This window comes from Heterocephalus glaber, unplaced genomic scaffold, assembly GCF_053883595.1.
Source record: "Heterocephalus glaber isolate CG9 unplaced genomic scaffold, H.glaber_assembly_v1.0 deba00000122, whole genome shotgun sequence".
Lineage (NCBI taxonomy): Eukaryota > Metazoa > Chordata > Mammalia > Rodentia > Bathyergidae > Heterocephalus > Heterocephalus glaber.
Genome location: NW_028258138.1, coordinates 73,196,672 through 73,222,653, shown reverse-complemented (window position 1 = coordinate 73,222,653; position 25,982 = coordinate 73,196,672). Strand labels below are relative to the sequence as shown.

The 25,982-nt window shown below is 39.6% G+C and overlaps 2 protein-coding genes across 6 annotated transcripts in view; one reads left to right on the top strand and one right to left on the bottom strand.

The window, feature by feature from the left end:
* The window catches only part of Slc49a4 (solute carrier family 49 member 4), a 117,072-nt gene extending 114,216 nt beyond the window's left edge, over positions 1–2,856 (bottom strand). The window contains exon 1 of the mRNA XM_004873611.4: positions 2,374–2,856. Coding sequence (XP_004873668.1) covers positions 2,374–2,713 — 340 coding nt within the window. The 5' untranslated portion in view covers positions 2,714–2,856. The remainder of the gene's footprint in view (positions 1–2,373) is intronic.
* Positions 2,857–3,129: 273 nt separating this feature from the next.
* Hspbap1 (HSPB1 associated protein 1) overlaps positions 3,130–25,982 on the top strand; it is a 78,097-nt gene continuing 55,244 nt past the window's right edge. For 4 of the 5 annotated variants that reach the window (XM_021251277.2, XM_013068811.3, XM_013068810.3 and 1 more), the window contains exon 1: positions 3,130–4,118. In XM_021251277.2, coding sequence (XP_021106936.1) covers positions 4,055–4,118 — 64 coding nt within the window. In that variant the 5' untranslated portion in view covers positions 3,130–4,054. Of the gene's footprint in view, positions 4,119–8,416; positions 8,876–25,982 lie in introns of all 5 variants that reach the window. The other variant, XM_087209398.1, reaches the window with a different exon arrangement.

The window sequence follows — 25,982 nt, the reverse complement described above, 5'->3', positions numbered from 1 at the left end:
TGTGTTTTTAACTATTATTCTGTTTCTTGCTGCCACCCTACTAACACAGATACACTTCTTTTTCCCAGTGTGAACTCTCATTTTATTTTATAGAATGGAGGCTGCCAGTTTCCAATAGTTGTATTTGTTGTATTTTAGTCTTTTGACACCCCTAAATTGGGTCCACCTTTTAAAGAGTGACCAAGGAATTGTCAGGTTGGTGGAAGGGCTAAGAAGAAATAACAAATAAATGGAATATGAGACCCTAAATTGAATTTTAGAATAGGAAAGAGAAAGAGTGGAAAACTAATAAAATCCAAATAAAGTCTAAATAAAAGTCTAAACTAAATAAACCTAAATAAAAATAAAAAATAAAAATAATCTAAACTAAATAAAAGCCAAATAAAGTCTAACCTAAATAAATTTAGTTTAAAAGCAAACAAAAACTCTCAAAGGAAAAAAACTCAAAGAAGTTTCAATACATGAAGTCCTTTCTCAGGATTTAGCACACATCCTGTGTAAGTACCTGGTCTCCGTGGAGTCCTAATCAGTCAAGACACACCCTTCTAGGAACTGAAAACCTTTCACTGTTAGAAGGTTCTTCCTTGTATTGAATGAGTTAATTCACTCAGCTTAGTTCTTCCTCTTAGAACTACAAATACTGTAGTAAATTAATAAGTCCAATTCCTCTTTTACTTGATCTTTACATACTGTATATTCTAAATCAAGTTTCTTCCTGAAGATTGACACACCCTGATCCCTTCATCTTCTACATCATGATATTTACACCCTTTCATTCTTGTTACACAAATTTAAACTTTGTCAAATGACCTGACAACCAATGCTTACCAGTGCAGAGTATTCTGAACTATTTCTCTTGTTTCAAATACTATGCCTTTGTGCCTAAAACTGTCCTCCCATTTTAACAGCTACATTATTGTTGCCTGTGTATGAACTTACAATCACCAATTCCTTAGTCTTTTTTCAAATGGATTCCTATGATGGAATTGTCAGGAGTCAGGGTGGGAATGGGAGCATAGCCACTAACATCATCCTGCCATTTTATTCTGTCAATAACAAATAATTTCAGTGCTATGTGCCAGACAATTGCAATGTGATGCCGACCTATGCTCAAATTTGCTATGGTCTCAATGTTCGCACTCCCCTCAAATCCATATGTTGAAACCCTAATCTCTAAGGTAAAAGAATTAGGGGATGGAGCCTTTGGGGGTGATTAGGTTATGAGGACAGACCCTTCCTGAATAGGGTTAATGGCCCTTATATGAAAGACCCAGAGAGATCTCTGGCCTCCTGTGCTATGAGAAGTTAAAAGGAAAAGAACACTGTGTAGGAAGCAGGCCCTCACCAGACAGGGACTCTGCCCAGGCCTGCATCTTGGACTTCCTGGCCTTCCGAACTGTTAGAAATAAATTTCTGTTGTTTATAAGGCACCCAGTGTGTGGTATTTTGTTAGAGCAGCCCCTGTGGACTAAGCTAATTATCCAAATCTACCCCAAAACTCATTTCAATAAAACCTATAAAAGACTGGACAGAAAATATATGAAGCAGTTCCCAATCATTATCCAACTCATAAATCTAAAATCTTGCACAAAAGCCTCTGAAGGGTAGATCATCACTACCAATCATTTACCCATACTACTTACGCAGGATAATTCAGTATCTGATTCTCAACCCTAAGACTATTTTCCCCCTCCTCACATAATCACACTGGCAAGTGGTAAAGTGAGACATCCAAAGTACTCTTGTATGAAAGAGAACTTTCATTCATCCATGAGCCTTATCTGAGAGTCATAAACCACAACTGAAGAAGCCACCTGGTCACATACACACACTTTAAAAGCTGTGATGCAACCCCTTCCAGAAAACAAGTGTCAGGTCTAGGATTCCCAAGTGCTCATCCAGGGCGGGAGCCATCTATTACACAAAGCCAACTCATTATTACTTCCTCACACCTGGCATCATGAATCCATTTTCTGATGTTTCACCCTCAACATCCCCAAACCTCTTTGAAGTCAAAGCATTTGTCATTTTTGTCAGGTGTAGAAAACATTCATAACACATGCACTGCAATTCTCTGATGAGCAAAAACGTGCTCATTTGAGGATCGCTTAAATCCTTAGTATCTCACAAAGGGTGTCGATTTGCAAAAAAAAAAAAAAAAGTATTTGCAAAGCAGCCTCCCCGTACTAGTCACTTTGGGGACAACGGATTCCGATGTCAGGAATGGGATGCCAGCAACACTAGGTCACATGGCACAACCCCTAAGGCCAAGCCCAGGGAGTCAGCGGGCAGGCTGGAGCCTGGCGGGGCGGGCGCCAGCTCATGAGTGACAGCGCCAGCTCGGCGACCCCCGTCCCACCCCCGCCCCCTCACCTCTCTTGTCAAGGAGCCACATGAACGCGAAGCAGGGCAGGAAGCCTATGGGCCCCCACAGCACCAGCAGCGCGATGTCCCAGCTGGAGAAGCCATAGGCCTGGCGCGCCGAGTTCTGGATGGGGCCCCAGGTGTTCCAGACCAGGCCCTGCGCGAACGCCAGCAGCGAGAAGAGCAGCAGGACGAGCCATCGGCGCCCGTATACTCGCCCGGGGCCCAGGCCCGCCGCGGGCAGTGCCGCCGCCGCTTCCCGGCTCCTCCGTGCGGACCCCGGCCCAGGCCCGAGAGCGGGCCCTAGCAGTGGCTGCCGCTCCTCCTCGCTGCTCCAGCCCGAGCCCATGGCGCCGCCCACCCTCCTCGTCCCGGCCCGGCCCGGCCCGGCCCGGCCGGCGCGCCGCCGACGAGCCCGGCAGACGGGGCAGAGCGCCGAAGCGCGAGCCGCTGGGGTCACTGGCTGCCGGATGCGCCTGTGCGCCTGCGCGCGGAGCTGGCTCGGAGGAAGGTGGGGGCAGAGGGAGCCCCGGTCCGCCCTTCCCGCTAGCGGGGCGCGGGATGCCGCGAGGGGCGCGGAGCCAGGACCCCGGGCGCGGAAAGACAGCGGGCAGGCGGGAGGGCTGCCGGCGGGCGGGCGACCGAGGGAAGCGCCCGGGAGGTTGTGGGGGCGGAGGTTGAGCAAGCCAGGGATTGTCGGAGGAAGTGCCCAAGTTTACAACACGCGCCTAATAAACAACTCGGTGACCTCAGGCCACCAGCCTAATGCTTGCTTCTCTATTGGGTTGACTTCGTTTTTATTGGGCTTATACCTTTGGAAATTACAGGGAGTATAGGATAAGATTGAGATGTAAAGAGTCAGGAAAATAATTTCTTTGTAAGCTCTACCTAGTTTTAAAACTAGTCTTATCAGTTGTCTTTTTTTGTGCCTTAACACGCCTGGTGAGATTATAAAGTAGCCAATTTTATTCATATATGACAGGTAATCTCTCTGCCCATCCCTCAGTAAGCGACGACTAAAGATTATGTTAAGGGAGGAAGATTTGTGTCCTGCAGTGTCCCAGAGCCATCTCCTGTGAGGTGGGCTGGAGGAAGGGTGAGCGAGGGAGAGTGGAGTTGTTGCTCTCTTGGCCAGCCCTTTTTCTTGATACACAAACCCTGAAGCCCAACAGTTTGGCTTGTTTGGGTTGGGAAATGAGTCACAAGGAATGCAATCAAAGGACGCCCTGTCAAGTTCACGTTCCTGGACTGCCTCGGAAATCAGATGAGGTCATCTTGCGACCAGAAGGGCCGTGGGATGGGCAGGAGGCGTGAACTGACCTAGTACCCAAGCCTGACAAGAGCCGCACAGAGCCACTCCTGAAACTTCGACCTTTCTGCGTGGGGAAGGCAAGAGTGGAAAGAAAGAACAGAACTAGAAAACGAGGAGAAGCAGAAACGAAGCTAGGGCTACACGAGATCAGGCTAGGGTCAAGGGCAGGCAGCAGGCGCCCCGTGCCAGAGCACGTGCTGTAAGCCGCTCCAGCACCACGGACCAAAACAAATCGGCTCGGCCCGGCCCCGCGCGTCACGTGACCCAGGAGCACTGTTTCCGGGCAAGGCGGCGCGGCGCTGCGACTCTTTCCGGGGGTGACTGCAGACCTCTCAGCTCTGCTGTGTGCTTTCCCTTGGAGGGCGCCTCACGGTAACCATGGCAGCGGGCACCCAGGAGAGCCCTCTCTTGGCCCTGGCAGCTGGAGCTGCCCGGAACAAAGGTAAGTGCCAGGCCGAGGTCAGAGCTTGGGGCAGCCCTGTGCGTGAGATTTCTGGTCCCATTCTGGACCTCTGCGTCCTTGATTTAGGCTATGGAGAGAGTGACTAGTTTTTAGTAAAAGTACCATTTCTCTAATCGTTATATCCAGATACAAGGCCTCGTGTTCCTGCATTCTAGCAGTGCTGTTGCACGCACGCACAGGGTGTTTTTTGAAAGAGAGTTGATGAAAATTAAATTTGTGACAGTGGAGACCACTCCTTGAGGTAACTAGAAATAAATTGATATTTTTGTGGGCAAGGCTTACGAGCTTTTATTCATTTTCTGTGGAACCCTGATTTAACGAATGAGTGAGGTTTGCAGGCCCGTGAGCTGGATGGAGATCACTGTTAACATTTAGGGAGTGACTGCTCCGTGTACTGCACTGTTCTGTAAACTGCCACGGGATCTACAGACTTTGAAATTTTCATACCAGTGCCTTTCATCAAGGAGCTCACCAAGGGGTAAAGGAACCTAGAAAGGAAAAAAAGCATGACTAATTTGTGGTCCCTTGAGTACTACCCATAGTACACACTCACTGGGTGATGGCTGTCGTGAGGAGGAGGCATCCCAGTGAAGTAAACGGAAATGCTTCAAGGAGGGAGTACTTTGAGACAGGCCTTATGCTTAGATGAGATAGTGACAGGCCAAGGTAGTGCTGCTGAGGGCTCTGGAAAACCGGAGCAGGAAGTGCAGGATGGGTGCGTTTGGAGAATGTAGTTTGCCAAGAGGAGCCGCTTCCCATTCCCAGCAAAGAAATGATAACCTCCTGCTCTGACTGCTTTTTCCTGCCTTTAAGCTCACTTGCTTATGCACCATCAATCCTTCTATTTTCTGTCCACTGCACTTCTTATCCAGTTTAGGGTGCTTGTCATTGTTTATCATTATAAGCGCTCCCTTGAAAATACACTATGCTTTGTCCCTCCCTGAATTTTATTCTGGTAAAAAGAACTCTTATTCAGGATACACCTACCCATTTACCCTCTTTGCACTTACATATACCCATCTAAACTTTGCTGAAAAAAAATCCTGCATGGTGATGGAGGTACAGCTCAGTGGTAGAGCATTTCCCTAGCATGTGGTTGAAGCCTTAGGTTTGATCCCATAATCAGTGACAAAAGTCCTTCACAGATTGGTGACAGTATAAAATGAAAATGGCCAAGCTCTTGAATATTCAGGAGGGCCTGAGATCTTCCTGATTCCTTTTCTCTAGTAAGCTTACTTTCTAACTTTCCCCATTGATAATCCCCCCCCCAAACTTCATCTCCTCTCTTCATCTTTTTCATGCTGATGACTCTGAAAGTCAATTCTACATGTGATTGATCTCCCTTTGTCCTCCAGTACTATCAGACCCTAGTCTAAACCATCCACAGTTCTTTACCTAAACTATTTCTTGACCAATGTCCCAGTTTCTCATGCCCCTCTAGTCTGTTCTCAATTTAGCAGCAAAAAATGATACTCCTTTAAGAGCAAGGCATGTAGCTCAGTGGCAGAGTGCTTGCCGACCACACTCAAGGCCCTAGCTTCAGTCTCAGCAAAACGTAACACTCCCTTCATTAAAATTTTTCAATATATTTCATTGCACTTAGAACCTAGAATAAAAGCCAAATTTCTAACTGTTGCTTACAAAAATGCATGGTCTGGACTCTGCTGGTGTCTCTAGCAGTGCCTCTTGTCCCTCATCTGCCTTCTGTTTTTGATATAGCTGATTTCTTAATCTTGAGTTTTCAGAGTATATCATCACCTGAGACCTTATGAGACCAATCTATCTAAAATAGTCACTGTGGGTTTCCCCAATGCATACCTCCGCTTGTTTTATAACAGCATTCTGCCTCTATGTACATCCCCAAATCTGTAATTACTTGCTTAACCCATTAAACGATAGAATGATCCATCTGTTTCTTTGACCACCATGAATCCAGTAGCAGATACACTGCTAAGCACATAATATACATTCAAATGTATAAGGGATTCCTATGGCAAATCTAGAGGTAAGAGGAGAAAAAGGGTTGGCATGGTCCAGGGATTCAAAGAAGTTGGTATGAGGAATGGTGAAAAAAGGAGGATCCTGAAAGTATGCTTTGTTAAAGCTGGGACTTTAAAATAATGGGAGCCTTTGAAGTGGTTCAGTTGGTAGAGTAACATGATCTGTGGTTTTAGGAAGATCAGTCTGGTTGAAGGGTGCAGAATAGATTGAAAGGAGAAAAACTGGAGGACAAGATATTTAATCCCTCTGAGCCTTAATTTCCTCTCCTATAAAATGCATGATTATGTAGAAAATTAAAGATACTATGTTTATCTAGCATAATGTCTGGCAGGAATTAAGTATTCAAGAATGATAAACCATTTTTGTTATTAATTGAGAGTGCTGACCTTGGTGACTGATTAATATGACACTGAGAGGAAAGAAGTTAAAAGTTTTCCAGCCTGAAAAACTAGGTGTAAATTAGGATCCTGAAGTAAAGGAGAAAGTTGGGAGCTGTTTTAAATTTTAATATGAATTCACAGAGCATAGGTATAGGAAGATGATGCAAAACAATGTGTCAGGCATGTAGCCAGGAAAAAGGTTTTTACTTTTTCAGTATTTATATCCCATAAATTTATCCTTTTCAAGTGTAAATTTAGTGGTTTTTAATATGTTCACAAGATTATGCAGCCATCACTACTATAATTTCAAAACATTTCCATCACCCCCTGAAAAACCTGTTACACATTAGTTGTCACTTCCTATTTCCCCAGCCTCATGTAATCACAAATCTACTTGGTCTCTATAGATTTGCCTGCTCTTGACATTTCAGATAAGTGGAATCATTCAATATTTGGCATTTCAGGTCTGGCTTCTTTCTTATAACAATGTTTTTTGAGGTTTGTGCATGTTCTACTGTGTATTAATACTTAATTTCCTTTTTGTGACTAAATAATATTCCCTGTATCTATTACATTTTATCTACTCATCAGCTGACAGATGTTGGAGCTGTTTCCGTTTTTTTGTCTGTAATTAATGTTGCTATGGAAATTCATGTACAGGTTTTTTGTGAACATGTTTTCAGTTCTCTTGGTCATGTATCTAAAAGTGGAATTGTTAGATAATACTAAGTTCATGTTCAACTTTTTGAGGCAATCATTGCTCTTTAATACAAAGTCTGAAGTCTTAAGGGGTAGAAAAATCTGATGAAAAATATGGGTCGTCTCCTGAGAAGAATGCAGCATGTATACACATTTTGAGAAGTAACTTCGAATTTTGCATTAAAGGATACTCTGAATCCTTTCTGTGGAACTTTTGACCCTATCTTAAACTGCCAGCCTGCCTAGAAACACCACTTAGGAATGGCTTTGTATATTATCATTACAAAGTAAATTAAATGGACGGAATACTTCTGTAGAAGACTGCCATAAATTAGATAAGGCTGATGTGAACAAGAGGTTAAAACAATACATAAATAAAAGCAGGTGACGGCTGGGGATTTAGCTCAGTGGTTTCACCGCCTGCTGCGCAAGCGCAAGGACCCGAGTTTGATCCCTGGTACCAAAAATAAATAAATAAATAAATAAATAAATAAAATAAAAGCAGGTGAAAGAGCTACTTGCAGGATCACATATTGGTTGAAACATTTCAGTGAAATTAAAAGTTACAGTACTTTAAGTCTGATTCTGCCTTTCAGATGTTATGATATGTCCTTCAGTTGGGCTTTTCTGTTTTCCGTTATGGCCAGGCCTGCGCCTTGAGGAAGAGAAGAGCATATTCTCAGTATTCTTTTTCCAATCCTTCCAAAGAAATAGCTCATCCCAGTGTTGTAGGAACTGCATTTCTCATAGAGCTGATGCTCCTAACTGGATTTACTTCTCTTCAGTTGGAAACATCATATTCTACGTGTCATCTTTTGCTTTTATTTTTAAAAGGGGAGAAGACAGAGGAGATTAGAGAAAGAAAAAAGCCTGTATAATCTAAAAAAGTACTGTAAAGAATATCCATGCCTAGAACACATGTGCAATTCATAATATAGCTAAAATACTGTATATTCAGTAATATTCTTTTTTTTTTTTGGTACTGGGGATCGAACTTGGGACCTTGCACTTGCAGGGCAGGTGCTGGAACCACTGAGCTCAATCCCCAGCCCATTCAGTAATATTCTGATGAATATAGGAAAGACCATACAGTTGAATTATTTTTATTGTAAAAACACATAAATTAGTCCATTAGTGTTTCTATAAAAACATCAATGACTGGATAATTATAAAGAACAGAAATTTATTTTCTTATAGTTCTGTAGTCCAAGATCCTTGAAGAGTCCAAGATCCAAGTACCAGCAGCTTTCCTGTCCCCTGAGGGCTGCTCTTTTCTTTCAAATGACACCTTGTTGCTATATCTTCTGGAGAGGAAGAACAGTGTCCTCCCGTGGCAAAAGAGCAAGCTAGCCTAAAGTTGAGTGAATCCTCTTTTATAAGAGCTTTATTCCCATTCATGAGCTGACTACTTCTTCAAGATACCACTGAGAAGAGAAAATGCCAGTGTGAAAACTGGCAGTATATCACAGCCTCACCAGTACACCTGGAAAACAACTTAGTGAAGAGAAAAGGAGGAAAAGCTCTGGGAATCAAGAAAGAGTAAGCAGGAATACTAGAAATCACAGAAAAACTGAAGACAATGCAGAGAAAAGAACAAAGCAGGCTGGAATTCTAACCCCAGCTCCTGAGGAGGAGACCTGTCTCAGGCTATACAAGGTAAGCGTGGAGAGGGTTGGCAGGTTCCAGGAAAAACAGTGGACTGACTGCTGTGGTCCCAAGAAAAACTCATGATAGTGTAAACTGCAAATACAGTGGAATTTTACTCAGAAAGTGACATCTTCCACATGACAGTGTAGAATTGGAGAAGAAATCCAGTGTGGTACCTACTGTATTTGGGAGGTGATCAGGAACCATTTTGTGAACAGGTTCCATTGCTTGAGCTGAGCTGCTGTATTATTCAGAAGCCACAAAAGAACTATACTTTCTGGGGACACCCTACCGCAATGACTGGGTGGAAGATGTCCATGGGAGGTAGTCTTGGAGAGGGAGCAGGGTAGTCACAGATCCCCTCCCCACTGAGAAATTTCAGTAGTGGGAAGCTCAGGCTGGGAAGGACTGGTGGTCCTGCCCTCTAGAGAAAAGCCAAGCCAGTTGCGTGTAGTTTTCATAGGGGGCTGAGTCTGCAAGTACTGGCATTAAGTCCAACAGATTGCTTGACACCACTTCAGTACCTGCATCCAACACAGCTCAGTGGTCTGTATTCCCCATCTGTCAACATGGTCAGGGATGTGCTGCAGCTTGTGTGGTTTACCACACCTAGAATGTATAGACATAGAGGTCTCTGGAGCAAGTTAGGGGGATACCTCACAGCACACAGATACATAGATTTAATGCAATTCCTATCAAAATGCCAGCAGCACCCTTCAAGAACTAGAAAAAAACAATCATAAAATTTATATGGAACCAGAAGAGACCCAGAATAGTAAAAGTACTCCTGGGCAACAAGACCAAAGCAGGAGGCATCCAGATTTCATATTACAAAGCTACAGCGATAAAAACAAAATAAACGAAAAACCGAACAGCATTGTACTGGCACAGAAATAGACATGTGGATCAGTACAACAGCACAGTGGGAGCAGGAACAACACCAGGCACATTTAGCCATCTAATCTTGGACAGAGGGGCCAAAAACATATGCTGGAGGAAAGATAGTCTCTTTATCAAATGGTGCTGAGAAAACTGGTTATCCATGTGCAAAAAAAGTGAATCTAGGCCCATATATCTCACCCTGTACTAAAATAAAACAAAAATGAGTCAAACATCTAGATATTAAAACAGAAACAATCTGCTGGAACATAAAGTAGGCAAAATGTTTTAAGACAAGCATAGGCAAAGACATTCTGAGCAGAATGCCAGTTGCCCAAGAAATAACACCAAGAATCAAATTGGATTATATCAAATTAAAAAGCTTCTGTACAACAAAGGAAACAACCAACAGAGTGAAGAGGCAACCTACAGAATGGGGAAAAAATCTTGTCCGGGTATTCCTCAGACAGGAGTAATATCTACATTATAGAAAGAACGAAAAAAATTAGATTCTTCAAAAAGACCCAATAAAAAAATGGGCAATTGAATAGATACTTCTTAGAAGAAGAAATACAAATGGCCAATAAATACATGAAAAAATGTTCAGGATCTTTGGCAGTTAAAGAAATACAAGTCAAAACAACAGATTCCATCTCACTCCAGAAAGAGCAGCTGTAATCAAAAGCTCAAAAAACATATGGAGGGCTGTGGATTTAGCTCAGTGGTTCCACCGCCTGCCTAAGGGCAAAGTCCTGAATTTGATCCCTGGTACCAAAAACAAAAACAACATGTGGAACCAGAAGAGATATAGAATAGCAAAAGCAATCCTGGGCACCAAAAGCTAAGCAGGAGGCAATACAATTCCCAGCTTCAAGTTATAATACAGAGAGCTATAATGATAAAAACGGCATGGTATTGGAAAAAAAGATGTGAATCAATGGAACAGAATGGAGGATGCAGAAATAACTCGAGGCATATTCAGCTACGTGATCTTTAACAACTTTTATGGTTTGTATCTAAATGTCTTCCCAAAGCCTTATGCAATGAAAGGTGGCTGGAGTAGGGTGTGTGAATGTGAATTAAGGATATGATACAGGGATTAAGTGGGTTAATAAGGAAGGCCCACCCTGAGTGTGGTTAACACCACCCAAAAGGCGGGTAGCCTGGATGGGATAAAAGGGAGAGGCAGGCTTGCTGCTGCTTGTTGTTGCTTCCTGCTTCCTGCTTTGCATAGACTTTCTCCTCTGCCATGCCACCCTCCCTTGAAAGCAGCTGTCTATGGGCTGTAACCTCTACAAACTGAGAGCTGAAATAAACCTTTCTTCATTTAACTGTAGGTGTTGGGTATTTTGTGTTAGCAAAGAGAAAAGTAACAAGACAACAAGGGTACCAAAAACTTGTGCTGAAGGAAAGATAGCATCTTTAATAATAGTGTTGAGAAAACTGGCTATCCTCATGCAGAAGATTGAATCTAGACTCATCTCTCACCATATACTAAACTAACACGAAAATGGATCAAAGGTCTAAATACGAAAACAGAAACACCCTGCTGAAAGATGAAATAGATAAAACTCTTGAAGAGGTATAGGTATAGGCAAAATCTTTCTGAATAGAACCCCAATTACACATGAAAGAATACCAAAAATCAACAAATATGATCATATCAAATTTAAAAACTTCTGCACCATAAAGGAAACAACCACCAGAGTGAAAAAACAACCCACAGAATGGAAAAAAATTATTATACCAGCTATTCATTGAACAGAGGACTAATATATAGATATATAAAGAACTCAAAAAAAAATTAGATGCCCTCAAACAAAAGACCCAATAAAAAAAAATGGGAAACTTCTCTGAAGTACAAATGGCCAGTAAATACATAAAAAATGTTCAACATCATTGACCATTAGAGAAATGCAAATTAAAACAGCGGTGAATTTTCATCTTACTCCAGAAAGAACAGCTGTCATCAAGAAATGAAATAATAACAAATGATGGTGAGGGTTTGGAGAGAACGGAACCCTTCTACAATGTTGATGGTAATGTAAACTAGTGCAACCACTGTAGAAATCAGTGTGGAGATTTCTAAACAGAAACTAGAAATTCCATTTGACCCAGATACTTGCCTTCTAGGTATCTTTCCAAAAGAGGCAAAGACATCATATTACAGTGATACATATATACCTATGTTCATAGTAGCACAATTCATAATAACTAAATCTTGGAAGCCATATATATGTCCATCAACAGATGAATGGATAAAGAAAATGTATTTATATAGAATAGAGTACTACTTTGCCATTAAGAGAGATAAACTTGAGTGATTTGTAGGAAAACAGATGTACTTTGAGACCATAATGTTAAGTGAAATAAATCAGACACACAAACTTTAATATTGTATGGCTTCTCTTGTATGAGAATGCAAATTAAATAAAGAGCAAATAAAAGATAATAGGGGAAAAATGAAGTTTCTTAGAGTAGTTCTTGCTTTATTAATTAAAATGTGATTTTATTTATGCATTTTGTGCTGTTTGCGGTATTTGACAGCTTTCTAAAAGTATATAAGCTTTAGACTTCACTAACCAGTGTTTTCTCTCTGTTTGTAATAATATCACTTAGGAAAATGGCTTAAGGGTGTGTCTGGAGCCAAGCAGGCCCCACCTTTCCAAGGTCAAAAGTGCAAAAATAAAACACTTTGATTTGACAAGAGAGCCTCAAGTCACTGTACTAAAGAACAGCCCCCTGGGGAATTTGTTATCTGAAATTCTGTTCATAGTCCCCCTAAGCACTCAGAGGTCCCTGCAGCTGTGATGCAAAAGGGTCTGGCTACTGCTCAAGCTGCTAGCAGACCTTGGTGCCATCCCTGTGGTGCTGGTTTTTCAGACATGCAGAATGTAAGAGTTGTGGGGCCAGGAAGACTTTTACCCAGATTTCAGAAGGCCTGAGAGGCCAGGCAGTGTGCCCCTGAGAGGGGAGTTCATGAAGCTGTAAGGGTCAAGCTGAAAGTACATGGAGAATGTTGGAGAAACCAGTAATACAGAACATCTGAGCAAAGCTAGCCCAAGAGAGAAGCATGAGGGCTGCAACCACCAACAATGCCATTAGGGGTGGACCTGCTCAAGGTCTTTGGAGCTTATATCTCACCACATCTTATCCTGGGTGTTGGACACAGAGCCACAGGGATTAATATATACCCTGCTAGGTTCCAGTCTTGCTTTTGTCCCATTATTTTCTGTACCCGTTTCTCCTTTTTAGAATGAAATGTTTATCCTGTGCCACTGTATGTTGGAAGTGTTTAACTTTCTTTAGATTTTTTACAGAGATTCACAGCTAAGAGTTTGCTTTGAGTCTCAGAGGAGACTTGGGACTTGGACTTTTCAGCGCTGCTGGAAGTGTTAGAATTTTGGTAATTCTTAGCAACGGACTAAAAGCAGTCTGTATAAAGAGGTGCACATGAGTCGTATGGGGGCCAGGAGCAGAATGTTTTAGATTAATCTAGATGTCCCCCTAAAACCTCATGCAATCATAAGTGGGAATTTTGGTAGGTGATAGGATAATAGGGGCATTATAGCTGACTTCCTGTTAGGAGGTGGGGCCTGGTAGGAAGAGGTGGGTCATTGAATTATATCTCTCATCCATTTCCTCCTTTGATTTCTGTCTGCTTCCTGGCTGCCACAGCTGTTTCCTTTGCCATGTGCCTATGCCATATCATCATGCCTTGGAACCAGTCAACTAGAATAAAATTCCTATCCTTAAAGTTTTAGGTATTAGGTATTTTGTCCCAGCGATAAGAAAAGGTATTAATAATGCTAAGTGAAATAAACCAGACACAAAAGGTAAGATATTGTGTGATTTTTCTTACATGAGAAACCCAAAGCAAAATAAAAGACATGTTGCCAAACAGGAAGGTAGACCTTTTACATATGGGAAAGGATGCTAGAGATGGAAGGAGCGGGAAGGTAGAGGAGAGGTAGGGGAAATAAAAAGGGCTAAGATGTATATGTACCAACTCCCCGTGATGAATGTATTCATTATGTATTGCAAACACATAGTAATAGAAAAAGAAAAAACAGATACCACTTTTAAGGCCATGAGAGGGGCACAGGCCTATAATCCCAGCACTCTGGGAAGCTGAGGCAGGAGGATCTGAAGTTCAATCTCAGCCTAGGCAAGTTAGTAACTTAGTGAGACCCTGTCTCAAAATGAAAAAGAGCTGAGGCTGTAGCTCATTATGAAGGCTTTGGATTTGATGCCTAATGTCACAAAAAACAAAAAAGATACTGCCTTTAATATGATCATATTGACTATTAAGTTTCATGCCTAAATTTTGATGGGAACACATTCAAACTGTAGCAACCATCTTCACCATTTTAAAGTATAGAATTCAGTAGTGTTACATAGGTTCACATCATAATAGAGATCTTCATAATTTTTTTTTTTTTTTTTTGGTACCAGGGATGGAACTCGGGACCTTGTGCTTGCGAAGCAGGCAGTGGGACTACTGAGCTAAATCCCCGGCCCTCCATAACTTTTTAATCTTCCATATCTGAAATCGGGTCCTTGCACTTGCGCACCAGGCAGCAAAACCACTGAGCTAAATCCCCAGCCCTGAAATTCTTTACCTATTAACACCACCCCACTTCCCCACCCCCACACACATGCACCAGAAGCTGGTATCTGCCATTCTACTTCCAGTTCCTTAAAATTTGACCACTTTAGATACCTCATATACAGGGAATCATACAGTGTTTATCTTTTTGTGGCTGGTTTATTTCACTTAGCATTGTATCAAGGTTCATCCATGCTGTAGTATGTGATAGAATGTCCTTCCTTGTAAAGGCTGAATAATACTTCATTGTGTGCATAAACATTCATTCATCGATGGACATTTGGGTTGCTTCCACCAATTGGCTATTATGATGGTGCTCCTGTAAACATGAGTCTGCAGATATCTCTTTGAGAACCTATTGTTAAATATCATTGGAAGTATGGTTGAATAGTTTATTTTGAATTATGAAAAACATACTTAGAGAAAGCTAGAGTTATATGAAAACATTTAGGTAGAAATTTTGAAGATACTTTGGAGCATTGCAAAGAGGAATAGTATTTGACTCACCATCTTTCTAGTCTTAGCTTCACTTTCCCTTGCTTTTGGTTTCAAACCAATATATTTTTTAAACTTATAAGTACTATTCACGAGCCATTTTTGAGAAGGCAAATACTTCTGTGTTAACCTGACAAGAGATATGTGTAGGTGGATAAGAAGAATCCAGAAGGCCCCTGAACCTTTGATAACTGTTTAGCCTGCAGTTACCTATTACATTCAGGCTGAACCTAATAGTATGTTCACTCCCACACCAAGCTTGTCACTGACAAGGTTATAACAGTCTGAACACTAATGTTTGTGGTTCTTTGGTGGCAAAAGACTACCTTATAGTTTTTGAAATTCAAAGGATTCATGAGTATTTGTTAGGGTTTATATCTAGATGTCCCCCTAAAGCCTCATGTTCTCATAGTTGGGGCTTTTGGAAGTAGCTGGATCATGAGTGTGTGATACTGGATTAGTCCACTGATGGGTTTATAGCTGGGTGTGATGTTGGGAGGTGAAATCTGGTGGGAAGAGATGGGTCATGGTGGGCATGGCCTGGAATTGTATATACCTCTCCTTATCTCTTGATCTTGGCTCTGCTTCCTGTTGCCCTGCCCTGGACTGTTTCTCCTCTGTGATGCCCCTTTGCCATTTTGCCCTGCCTTGGAGCCAGCCGACTATGGACTGAAACCTCTACAAACTGAGCCAAAAACCTTTCCTTCTTTAACTTGTGGATATTGGGTATTATGTCCCAGCAATGAGACAGTAACTAAGATTTTTTTTTTTTTTTTTTGAGATAGGGTTTCACTATGTAGCCCAGGCTAGCCTTGAACTAAAATTGTGTAGCCCAGGCCCACCTCGAACTCAAAGCAATCCTCCTGCCTCAGCCTTCTGAGTGCTAGGAAAAAGAGTTAGTTTCTATTGACATTTTCAAATAATAGCTCCAAAATGAAAAATTACCTTTGTTGTAAGTTTTACCACTTAGTCTTTAGTATTATTTTTGTTGGATATCATTCCATCAGAGTTTTCCTGATAAGGCCCAAATGATAATTATTTTTTACCCTAATATCTGCCATTCCAGTGATTTTAAAATTATACACACACACATATATACACTCAACAACACAGAGTATAGTAGTTGTCAGATTGATGAAACCATTGTGGACCTGCGTGTATGTATTCAGTGGTGTGTTATCACACCATGCTAAGACTCAGTGTTTATTTGTGCTGTATTGTTGTGATTTTCTGTATTGAAACTCATATTGCCTTCTGAAAGTTTTTAACATAATTTTCCATTAATGCTACATCTGACGTAAGAAACAAGTTCAATTTCAGGATCTTTGTTTTTGTTATATTCTATTAATATTTGGAGAATATTCTGGAGACTTGGTAAATGTTCCTTATTGTCTTAAATTCTAGATCTCAGATATATGAGATAGCTATTAATTAACTGAACCAAATTGCTAACAAATTCAGAGAAATTAGATTTTAAAATATCTTGTACTTTGCATTAATTTTTTAAAAAATTACTGAGAAAAAGAAAATTTGCTCTTTGATGGTGTTTCATTGTCTCCAAAGAATTAGTTGTAACCTATTATGTTTTGGGTTTTTTTTTTCTTTTTGTACTGGGGATCAAACTCGGGACCTTGCACTTGCAAGTCAGGCAGTGGAAGCACTGAGTTAAATCCCCAGCATGTAACCAATTATGTAATAAATGGACTAAATATGCTACATTTGAAGGGGAAAAAGTCTATTGTGTCTAACACCTCGATTAGTAATCTGTTCTTTTCAGCAGTTTCTAAGCCATCTACTTAGAAATTGCTCCTTGCTGCAAGTTTTGACCTAAATACACTTATCCTTTAAAGACTGTTGAGGTTTCCGCAAAATTTTTATAGCTGTATGCAGATATTCCTGGTGTGTAATGGCTGTGTACATCTCTAAGCCATTTAATTAATACGATATAGCCTTGCATTCTTCTTTAAAGGAAACAGACTTAAACTTGTTAATTTAATGACCCAGTTCATTGTTGATTAAACTATCAGAAACCAATTTAGTTTTATCTCACAACCAACTGATTGTTTTATTTCACAGATGGGCCTGAAATTCTGTACTATATGCTAATTTTCTATTGTGTGAAACATCTTACTGTTTAGTTGTATTCAACTTATTGTGCTTTTCATTTATTTAGCAAATGTTTGGGCATTAGTCACTAGTCAGGTACTTTCTCAGCAAGTTTTAGTTTTGAAGGTCTTTTATTAAATAATCTCCAGAATATCTAAGATTTTTAGATCAGACAACTAAATGCATTTTAAACATTTTTTAAAGGAAAAATTTAGAAGGAAAATTACTTCATTGAAACTATTTTGTCAAAACAGTATTTCTGTGTTACCAGTGCCTGTGTGTGTATTTGTAGAAGGGTAGCAGGTATATCGATCCAAACATAAGAACTGTTTTGAAAATATTCAAAGCCATGTGATCTGTTGCCTCTAATTTCAAATGAGTAGAATAAATAAATACCTACCCTACAAGGACTGGTGCTTCTCTTTTGCTCTGCTCTTTAATGTTCAAGATGCAGTGTTCAAAGGTTGAATGTTTTGCAACCTTAGACCTGAAAGATGCCACAGTGGGTTAGATGAGCTGTGATTCATCCAACCTAAGCGACAGCACTTCAGAGGGAGGCGATGATTGTCCTTAAGAATGTTCTTGCCTCAGAAGGCAAAGTCCTCTTCAGTTATGAACCGATTACAGTCTGATTAGAAGGGTTTATTTTTTATGTGAAAGGATTCAGGAGTGAGATGTTTGCTGATATTGGGCCAGTAGGGCAAAGTGGACATCTTTGTACTTTTTGAGGCCAATCTTTGTGATTTCCTTGGCCTTTCTTTCGTTTCCCAAGCTGGATAACCATTATGTCTGCTTTCTAGGCAGTATATTTATAGGAGAGGAGGCTAAGGACAAAAAAGGCTGACTCTCCAATTTCCAAATATATCTCTTGTCTACTACTGTCTGTAAAGGAGTCTGGGAAATATAATTCTTCGGCCATTCTCTTGTAGTGTTCAGTTAGTAAGGAAGAAGAGAATGGGTACTGGGTAGGAAGGCAATTAGGTCCATACCACCTACCTACACTCTCTAGCATTTCCCTCTCTCCCCAAAACACACATGGATTATTACCTATGAATTGATCTTAAGATTTCCTGAGCTTGCTAACCTTTTCAGGCCATACTCTGTCTCCCTAGTTTTCAGCCCTCTGTTAAGTCCCACTTCTGGAAGTAGGACGTACAGTGGATGGACACTTGGAAGGAGGGGGCATGATGTCTAATTCCAGCTCATCTGACCTCTAAGCTTCCATTTCAGCCTTTGGATAATGGAAATAAAATACTTTCTGTTCGTGTTGGCTTCTTAGAGGATCAGATAAACACTTTTAATGTGTATAACAGTACATAGCAAATGGTAAAGTACTATACAAGTAAGGGTATGGTATTGTTATGCTGATCAAGTTCAAATTACACTCTTCATCTTTCCAACAAGACAAGCTGTTGCTCCTGACTCTATATGACAAGTCACCACATCTGGAAACCTAAGCTAATGCACCTACCTCCCACCACATACTTGGTTGAAAGGTCTTTGATATTCTCTTAGTATTTCTTCATCTCTACCTTCTTCTCTAACATTCCTTGTGTTTAGAACTTTATTGAGCTTCTTGCTTGGCTCTTGCAACAACTCTCTCTTTTCAGTTACAGGCCCTCCTGTCCCTTTTCATTCTGTACCCTTACATATTCATACATGGTCCTTGTTTTTATTTTTAATATATATAATATACCATGGGATTTCTGTGTCATAATTTAGTAAATGTTTTCATACATTGGAACATGAGGTTGTTTATATTTTTAGTTATAATGTAGTAGTGAACATTTTGGCTTACAATATACTATATATAATATACATATATAGAGATATGTATATAGCATATGATTAATTATTTTGTTAAATTCCTATGACATGAGTTACTGGGATAATGGATGGTTCTTTGACGCTTGTTTCATTTTCTCAGTCTGGAGTTTCTTTCATGTTGTTTCCCAAAAGATGTTTCCAATTTATGTGTCATGGACAAGAGAGTATATCATGAATGTATTATATCTTCCCTCACCTTCTTCCTCTTCACTGTCCCCTCTCTTTCCTCTCCCAACTTCCTCCTCTTCCTTTTCCTCCTCCTTCAGGCTTGGAATCAAACCCAGGACCTCACTCATGCTAGGCAAGCACTCTATCACTGAGCTTCACCCCCAGTCTTATTGTATCTTTTCATAGTGTAGGGAATCAAAATATGCCATTTTGGCATATTGATTATTTTGGGATAAAGGCACTTGAAAAATAGCAGGTACAAGAAGGGAACTTTGACTTTTCTTTTTCTTCCCCAAATGCAGGAGAAGAAACTGCCAAGGGAAAAGTGCCCTCCTGTCAGGAGAAATAAAAAGGAAGTCATTTTTATAATCAGATATGAGGAGTCAAGATTGAGAGAAGTCTGACAAACAAACCTTGTTAAACTAACCCTTACTTTCTTGTCACTCCAACCTGGCATTTAACTGTTACATTCTACTACCTCTATTTGTGTGTGTGTGGGGGGGGGTTACCATATGCATATAAAAGTAATAAAATATATATTCTTTTTTCCTGTTAACTTGTCTTATATCACCACAAGCCAGAAACCCCAAGAGTAGAGGTAAAATTTTACCTTCCTGTGTTAGTTACTTTTCTCTTGTTGCTGAGACAGAACACCCAACACCCAAAGCACAAGGTCCTGAGTTTGATCCCTGGTACCAAAAAAAAGCAAAGACATAATTGGCTGGTTTCAAGGCAGGGTGGCATGGCAGACAGGCCTTTCAGAGGACCAACAGTTCATGGTGGCCAGATGGTAGCAAAAGCAACAACGGACCTTAACAGCATCTTTCTGCCCCTTTTATCCCATCCAGACTACTGGGATTACGGCAGTGCCAAACCAGTCACTCACATGTAGTGGTTTAGTAATCACATGCCCTTAATCCCAGCATCACATGTTCCAGATTCAGCCACCTCTGACTGCATAAGTCTTTGGGGGGACATCCAGACCCAAACCATGACAGTTCCCTGCAATAGTCTAGCAAAACTTAAAAAATACATAATACAAAAATGTAGTTTGTCCATTTTCATACACATAAAATCCAGACCCTCCAAGTGGGACAAGATTTCATGCTTTGCAATTTAGGTTGCCTTGTATTGAATGTTGATACGCCAATTTGGATTCAGACCTTGAATGCAAAGTTACCATAACCGGCAAAGTGAAAACAAAACAAAAACCAACCATCTTAAGATTAAGAGAAAGAGTTTTAGCCCTGCTCACGTCATAATATAAACTTGGAGTTTCTTTTGCATTGATGTAAGGGGCCTTCTCATTCTGTGTGGTTGCCAAGTCTTCTGCTTTTTCTTTCTAAACATCCACACTGATCTCCTCCCCCAAGATTGAAAGTCATATAAAAAGTAAGATTCTTCTGAAGTGTCTGGTACAGAGGGCTTGGAGCCTGCTCACTTGCACCAAGGGCTTTGGAAAGGATCCCAAGACTTTACTCTTCTTGTGTGAGAAGGCCAAACTGATTTAAATTTTCTTTAAATTTTTTTTTATTGATACACGTTTATAGTACATAATGATTACATTCATTGTGGGGAATTGGCACATATACATGACATTTCTCAATTCTTTTTTAACCCCCCTCCTCCCTCTCTCTCCTGAATTCTTACTCCCAATATATATATATATATATATATAATATATGTTTATAGTACATGTAATATATATATTTGTGTAGTACATGATGATCACATTCCGCTTAGGGACTTGGTTCGTGTACATAGTCCCCCTACCTTTTAGTCTTAGTTCCTCCCCTCCCTGTCCCTCCCTCCATCTCTTGGTTCCATTCCCATTTGCCAAAGATCCATCTCTTTTCCTATTATCTTTTATTTTGCACTTTATTTAGACTGTATATTGGGTTTCTCATATAAGAGAAATCATGCAATATTTAAACTTATGTGTCTGATTTACTTCACTTAACATTGTGGTCTCAAGGTGCATCCATTTTTCTACAAATGACTCAAGTTTATCTTATCTTTCTTGTGGCAGTAGTACACCATTGTATATAAATACCCATTTTCTTTATCTGTTCATCTCTTTGTGGACATATAGGTTGCTTCTAAGATTTAGCTATTATAAATTGTGCTGCTATAAACATGAGTGTGCATATATTACTATAATATATCTTTAACTCTTTTGGGAAGATACCTAGAAGGGGAAAAGTTGGGTCAAATAGAATTGCTACTTTAGTTTGTTCAGTACTTGCCATACTGATTTCTATAGTACTTCTATCAGTTTACACTCCTACTAACAATGAAGAATATTTCCCCCCATCCCAGAATTTTTTATTATTTAATTTCTTTTTTTTTTTTTTTTTTTTTTTTGGTACCAGAGATCAAACTCGGGACCTTGTGCTTGTGTGGCAAGTGCCAGAACCACTGAGCTAAATCCCTGGCCCTATTATTTGATTTCTTGAAGATAGCTGTCTTAATTACTTTTCTTGTTGCTTAGACAAAAATGCCTGTCGCCCAAAGTTAAGGAAGGAAAAGTTTATATAGTTCACAGTTTGTAGAGGTTTCAGTCCATAATTGGCAAACAGACATTGCAGAGGAGAAACAGCTCATGGCTAGCAGAAGGTAACAAAGCAACAGGGGGCGATCAACAAGGGGATCTTTTTATCCCTTTTATGCAGGCTACCTAGGGCCCTTACTTAAGGATACTTACTTAAGGGTGGCACTCACACCCTTAATCCTAGTGCTCTTGAGCCTAGCATTGCACCATGAATCAGTCCCAGAATCTAGATAACTCTAGATCCAGCCATACTCTGAAAAAGCCCCACCTATGACTGTATGAGGCTTTAGGGGGACATCTAGACACAAGCCATAACAATAGCCGTTCATTCTGGACTGAGATGGAATCTTAGTAAAGATCACTTCCTTAGTTTGATTAATTTCTAAGTTTTTCATTTTTCTTGATGCTATTGTGAAAGGTATTGTTTCCCTAATTTCTCTCTCAGGGAAGTTTTTTTTTTTTCCTGGAATCCTATTGACTTAATTGTTGACTTTCTATCCTGCCATACTGCTGAATTTGATTATTAATTCTACAAGTCTTTTAGAGGAGTTTTTGAAGTCTTCTGTGTAGAGTATCCTGTCATCTGCAGAAAATGATAATTTAACTTCTTCCTTTCCTATCTTTAACCCTTTTATTTCTTTCTCTTGCCTGATTGTTCTAGCTAATGTTTTGAGAACTGTACTGAACAGGAGAGGTGAAGGTGGACACCTGTTCCAGATTTTAAAGGGAAAGTTTTCAGCTTCTCTCCATTTAATACCAAGTTGGCTATTGGTTTGTCATAGATGGCTTTTGTCAGATTGAGCTAAAGAGTTTCTGTACCTATTTTCTTTAGGATTTTTGTCATGAATGGATTGGATTTTGTCAAATGCTTTTTCTCCATCCATTGAGATGATCATTTGGTTTTTGTCCTTGCTTCTGTTTATGTGGTATATTACATATACAGATTTGCATATGTTGAACCATCCCTGCCTCCCTCGAATGAATCCTACTTTGTCATGATGTATGATCTTTTTGATGATTTGCTGCAATCTGTTTTCCATTATCTTATTGAGGATTTTTGCATCAGAGTTCATTAAAGAGATTGGCCTGTAGTTCTCTTTTTCAGTTGGATCTTTTTCTGGTTTTCAAATCAAAAATCCATTAGGATTTTACCTTTTTAATTTCTAAGTGCATAAATTTGGGTCTTTTCTTTCTTTGTGGTAAGATAGGCCAAGGGTTTCTTTATTTTGTTTATTCTTTCAAGGAACTAACTCTTCAATTTATTGATTCTTTGTATTTTTTTTTAGTTTCAATTTCATTAATTTTTGCTCTGATCTTTATAATTTCCTTCTTTGTGCTAGCTTTGAATTTGGATTGTTGTTGTTCATCTTTTGGACCTTGAGGTGCATCATTAAGTTATTGATTTGTGCTCATTCTGTTTTCCTGATGTGAGAATTTACTGCCATAAACTTCCACCTTAGGACTGCTTTCATTGTATCTTCTAGTTTCTGATATGTCGTATTGGCATTATCATTTGATTATAGAAACTCTAATTTCTTTAATCTATGATCTATTGATTATTCAAAAGGGCATTATTTAATTTCCATGTGTTTGCATAGTTTCTGTGGTATCTTTGGCCATTGATTTCTAGTTTCATTTCACTATGATCTTTGGGTTTTTTTCCAGTATCAGAGATTGAACTCAGGACCTTGAGCTTTTGAGGCAGGTGCGGCACCACTGAGCTAAATGCCCGGCCCCTCACTATGATCTTTTGCATTTACTTAAGCATGCTGTATTGGCTAGTATGTGGTCAGATTTGGAGAGTGTCTCATGTGTGCTGAGAAGAATGTATATTCTCTTGCTGCTGGATGGATTGCTCTATAGATATCTATTAAGTACATTTGTTCAAAGATTTGGTTCAGCTCTAATATTTATTTGTTGATTTTTTTTTTGTCTAGTTATCTGTCCTTTTGTGATAGTGGGGTATTGAGGTCCCCCATTACAATTGTATTGGTGTTTATCTGATTTTTCATGTTCATTAGGGTTTGTTTTATGAAGTTGGCTGTGCCACTATTTGGTGTGTATATGTTTATAATTGTTAACTCTTTTTGTTGAATTGTTCCCTTAAACAATATGTAGTGAACTTCTTTGTCTCTTCTGATAAGTCTTGGCTTGAAATGTACTTTGTCTGAAATTAGCTTAACAACTTCTGCTTTTTTCCAGGTTCCTTTTGCATGGAATATTGTTTTCTTTCCTTTCATTTTTTAATCTGTGGGTTTGGTTTTGGGTTAAATTTGTGTCTTGTACACTGCATATTGTTGTTTATTGATTCATTCTGCCAGTCTGTTTCTTTTGATTGGGGAATTGAGACCATTCAGATGGAGAGTTATTACTGAGAGGTTTTAACTTATTCCTGTCATTGCATTATTTTCCTGTTGCTAATTTCCTTATTTTCCCCTTTTAATTAGCTGCTCATCCCACAGGTGTATTCATTCTTTTGGACTTATTGGCATTGTTGGCTTCATTGATTCTTTCAAGGATATCCTTGAGAATTCTTGTAATGCTGGTTTGGTAGTCATGAATTTCTTGAGGTGCTCCTCATCATGGAAATACCTTCTTTCTCTGTCAGTTTGAAAGGAAAGTTTTGCAGGGCTTGAAACACTTCACTCCAAGCCCTGCTGGCATTTAAGGTTTGTGTTGAGAATTATGCTGCAGTTCTAATGGGTTTATCTTTATATGTAATTCACTTTTTCTCTAACAACTTTTAAAATTTTGTCCCTGTGATGGACTGTGGTACTTTGAGTACAGAGGTACGTACCTCAGTTCACGAATGCTTTTGTTTGCTAACTCTGCACTGGGTGACGAACATGATCACAGCCTGCACAAACACAAATGTGGCCATCTTTTTCAAAATTGTGTAATGAATTAAGTTCATGAACCAAGGTACCACTATAGTTGGTCTTTGAAGCCATTATTGACTGTTTTTTTGGTACCAGGGATTGAACTCAGGACCTTGCGCTTGCCAAGCAGGTGTGGCACCACTGAGCTATATCCCTGGCCCAGCCATCATTGACTTGTAGTTCTCATAATTTTGATACAGTTTTTCTTGCCCCCCCCCATTTAGTTTATTGGTACATTGTAGGTATAAAATACAGTTACATTCATCATTGGGATCTTGTACCATTACATGAGTATCTTGGTTCTTCTTTTTTTCCCCATTCCCCTGCTTTCCCTTCACCCCCTCCACCCTTCCCTATTTGCAAAGACTTTGTTTCCATTTTTTTCCTTTTCTCGTATTTTTTCTTTTCCCTTCTTTCCTTTCCCCTACCCCTCCCACTTCCCCTGCTCCTTTAGACCTTTCTTCCTATTACACAATATCAATTATACATTTTTAAAGTATAATATCAATATCTAGGAGACATTACCACAGATTTTACAGAATTTAAAAGGATATAGAAAGCATATTACAAAAATCTTTCTTGAAATAAATTTGACAACTTCTAAGAAGTACCTTGGAAGACAAATTAATGAAACTAACTCTGGAGGAAATATAAAATTTGAGTAGCACCTATTAAAGAAAGGATATTCCTAGCTTGAAAACCTACCTATATGACAACAACAGGCTCATATACATTTTAACTGATAAATTATATCAAACATTTAAAGCAGAAAAAAGAAGGAACTTCTCCCCTCATTTTAGGAACTCAACATTGTGCTAATCCTAAAACTGGATAAAGATAATAGAAGAAAAAAGTATGAACATAGATAGAAAGTTGTTTAACAAAACAAACTATTAGAAGTCAGATCTGGCAGTATGTAGAAAGTGGTTTTATTATAGGGATGGCAGTGTTGGTTCAGCATTGGAAGATCCACCCCTAAAAGTCATCATTTTAACAGAGGAAAGGAAAAAGCCATATGATCCTGTCACTAGTTGGAGAAAAAGTATCGAACTAAATTCTACAGCTGTCCATGGTAAAAGCTATCAGGAGACTAGAAGTAGAACAGAACCTTCTCAACAGATTAAATACATGTACTCCATACTTCCAGCAAAAATGCCTTATATGAATGGAGAAGATACAATGCTTTCTCCCTAAGGTGGAGAACAAGGACAGATATGCCTACTCTTCATGTGTCTATTAAACTTTGAAACATAGGCCTAAACCAAAATAGTCTGGCAATAAAATGACACAATTAGGATAGGATTGGCAAGGTAGAAGCAAAATCTTTATATGTAGATGAAATGATCATCTACAGAGAAAATGCTAAGAAATCTCTAGGAGCCCCTAGAACTTGTATTTGAATTTAGCAGGATTAGAAAACACAAGGTATATATAAAAATTCAGGTCTATGTATGCTTGCTATACATGAAGAATTGGATATTGAAATTTAAAAGTTATGTGTGAGTACAAAGGACTAAAAAGTAAAAAGAAAAAGAAAAAAAACAGTGTTGGAAGACATTTAGTACCTAATTTTAAGACTTCTTCTAAAGCTACAGTAATCAA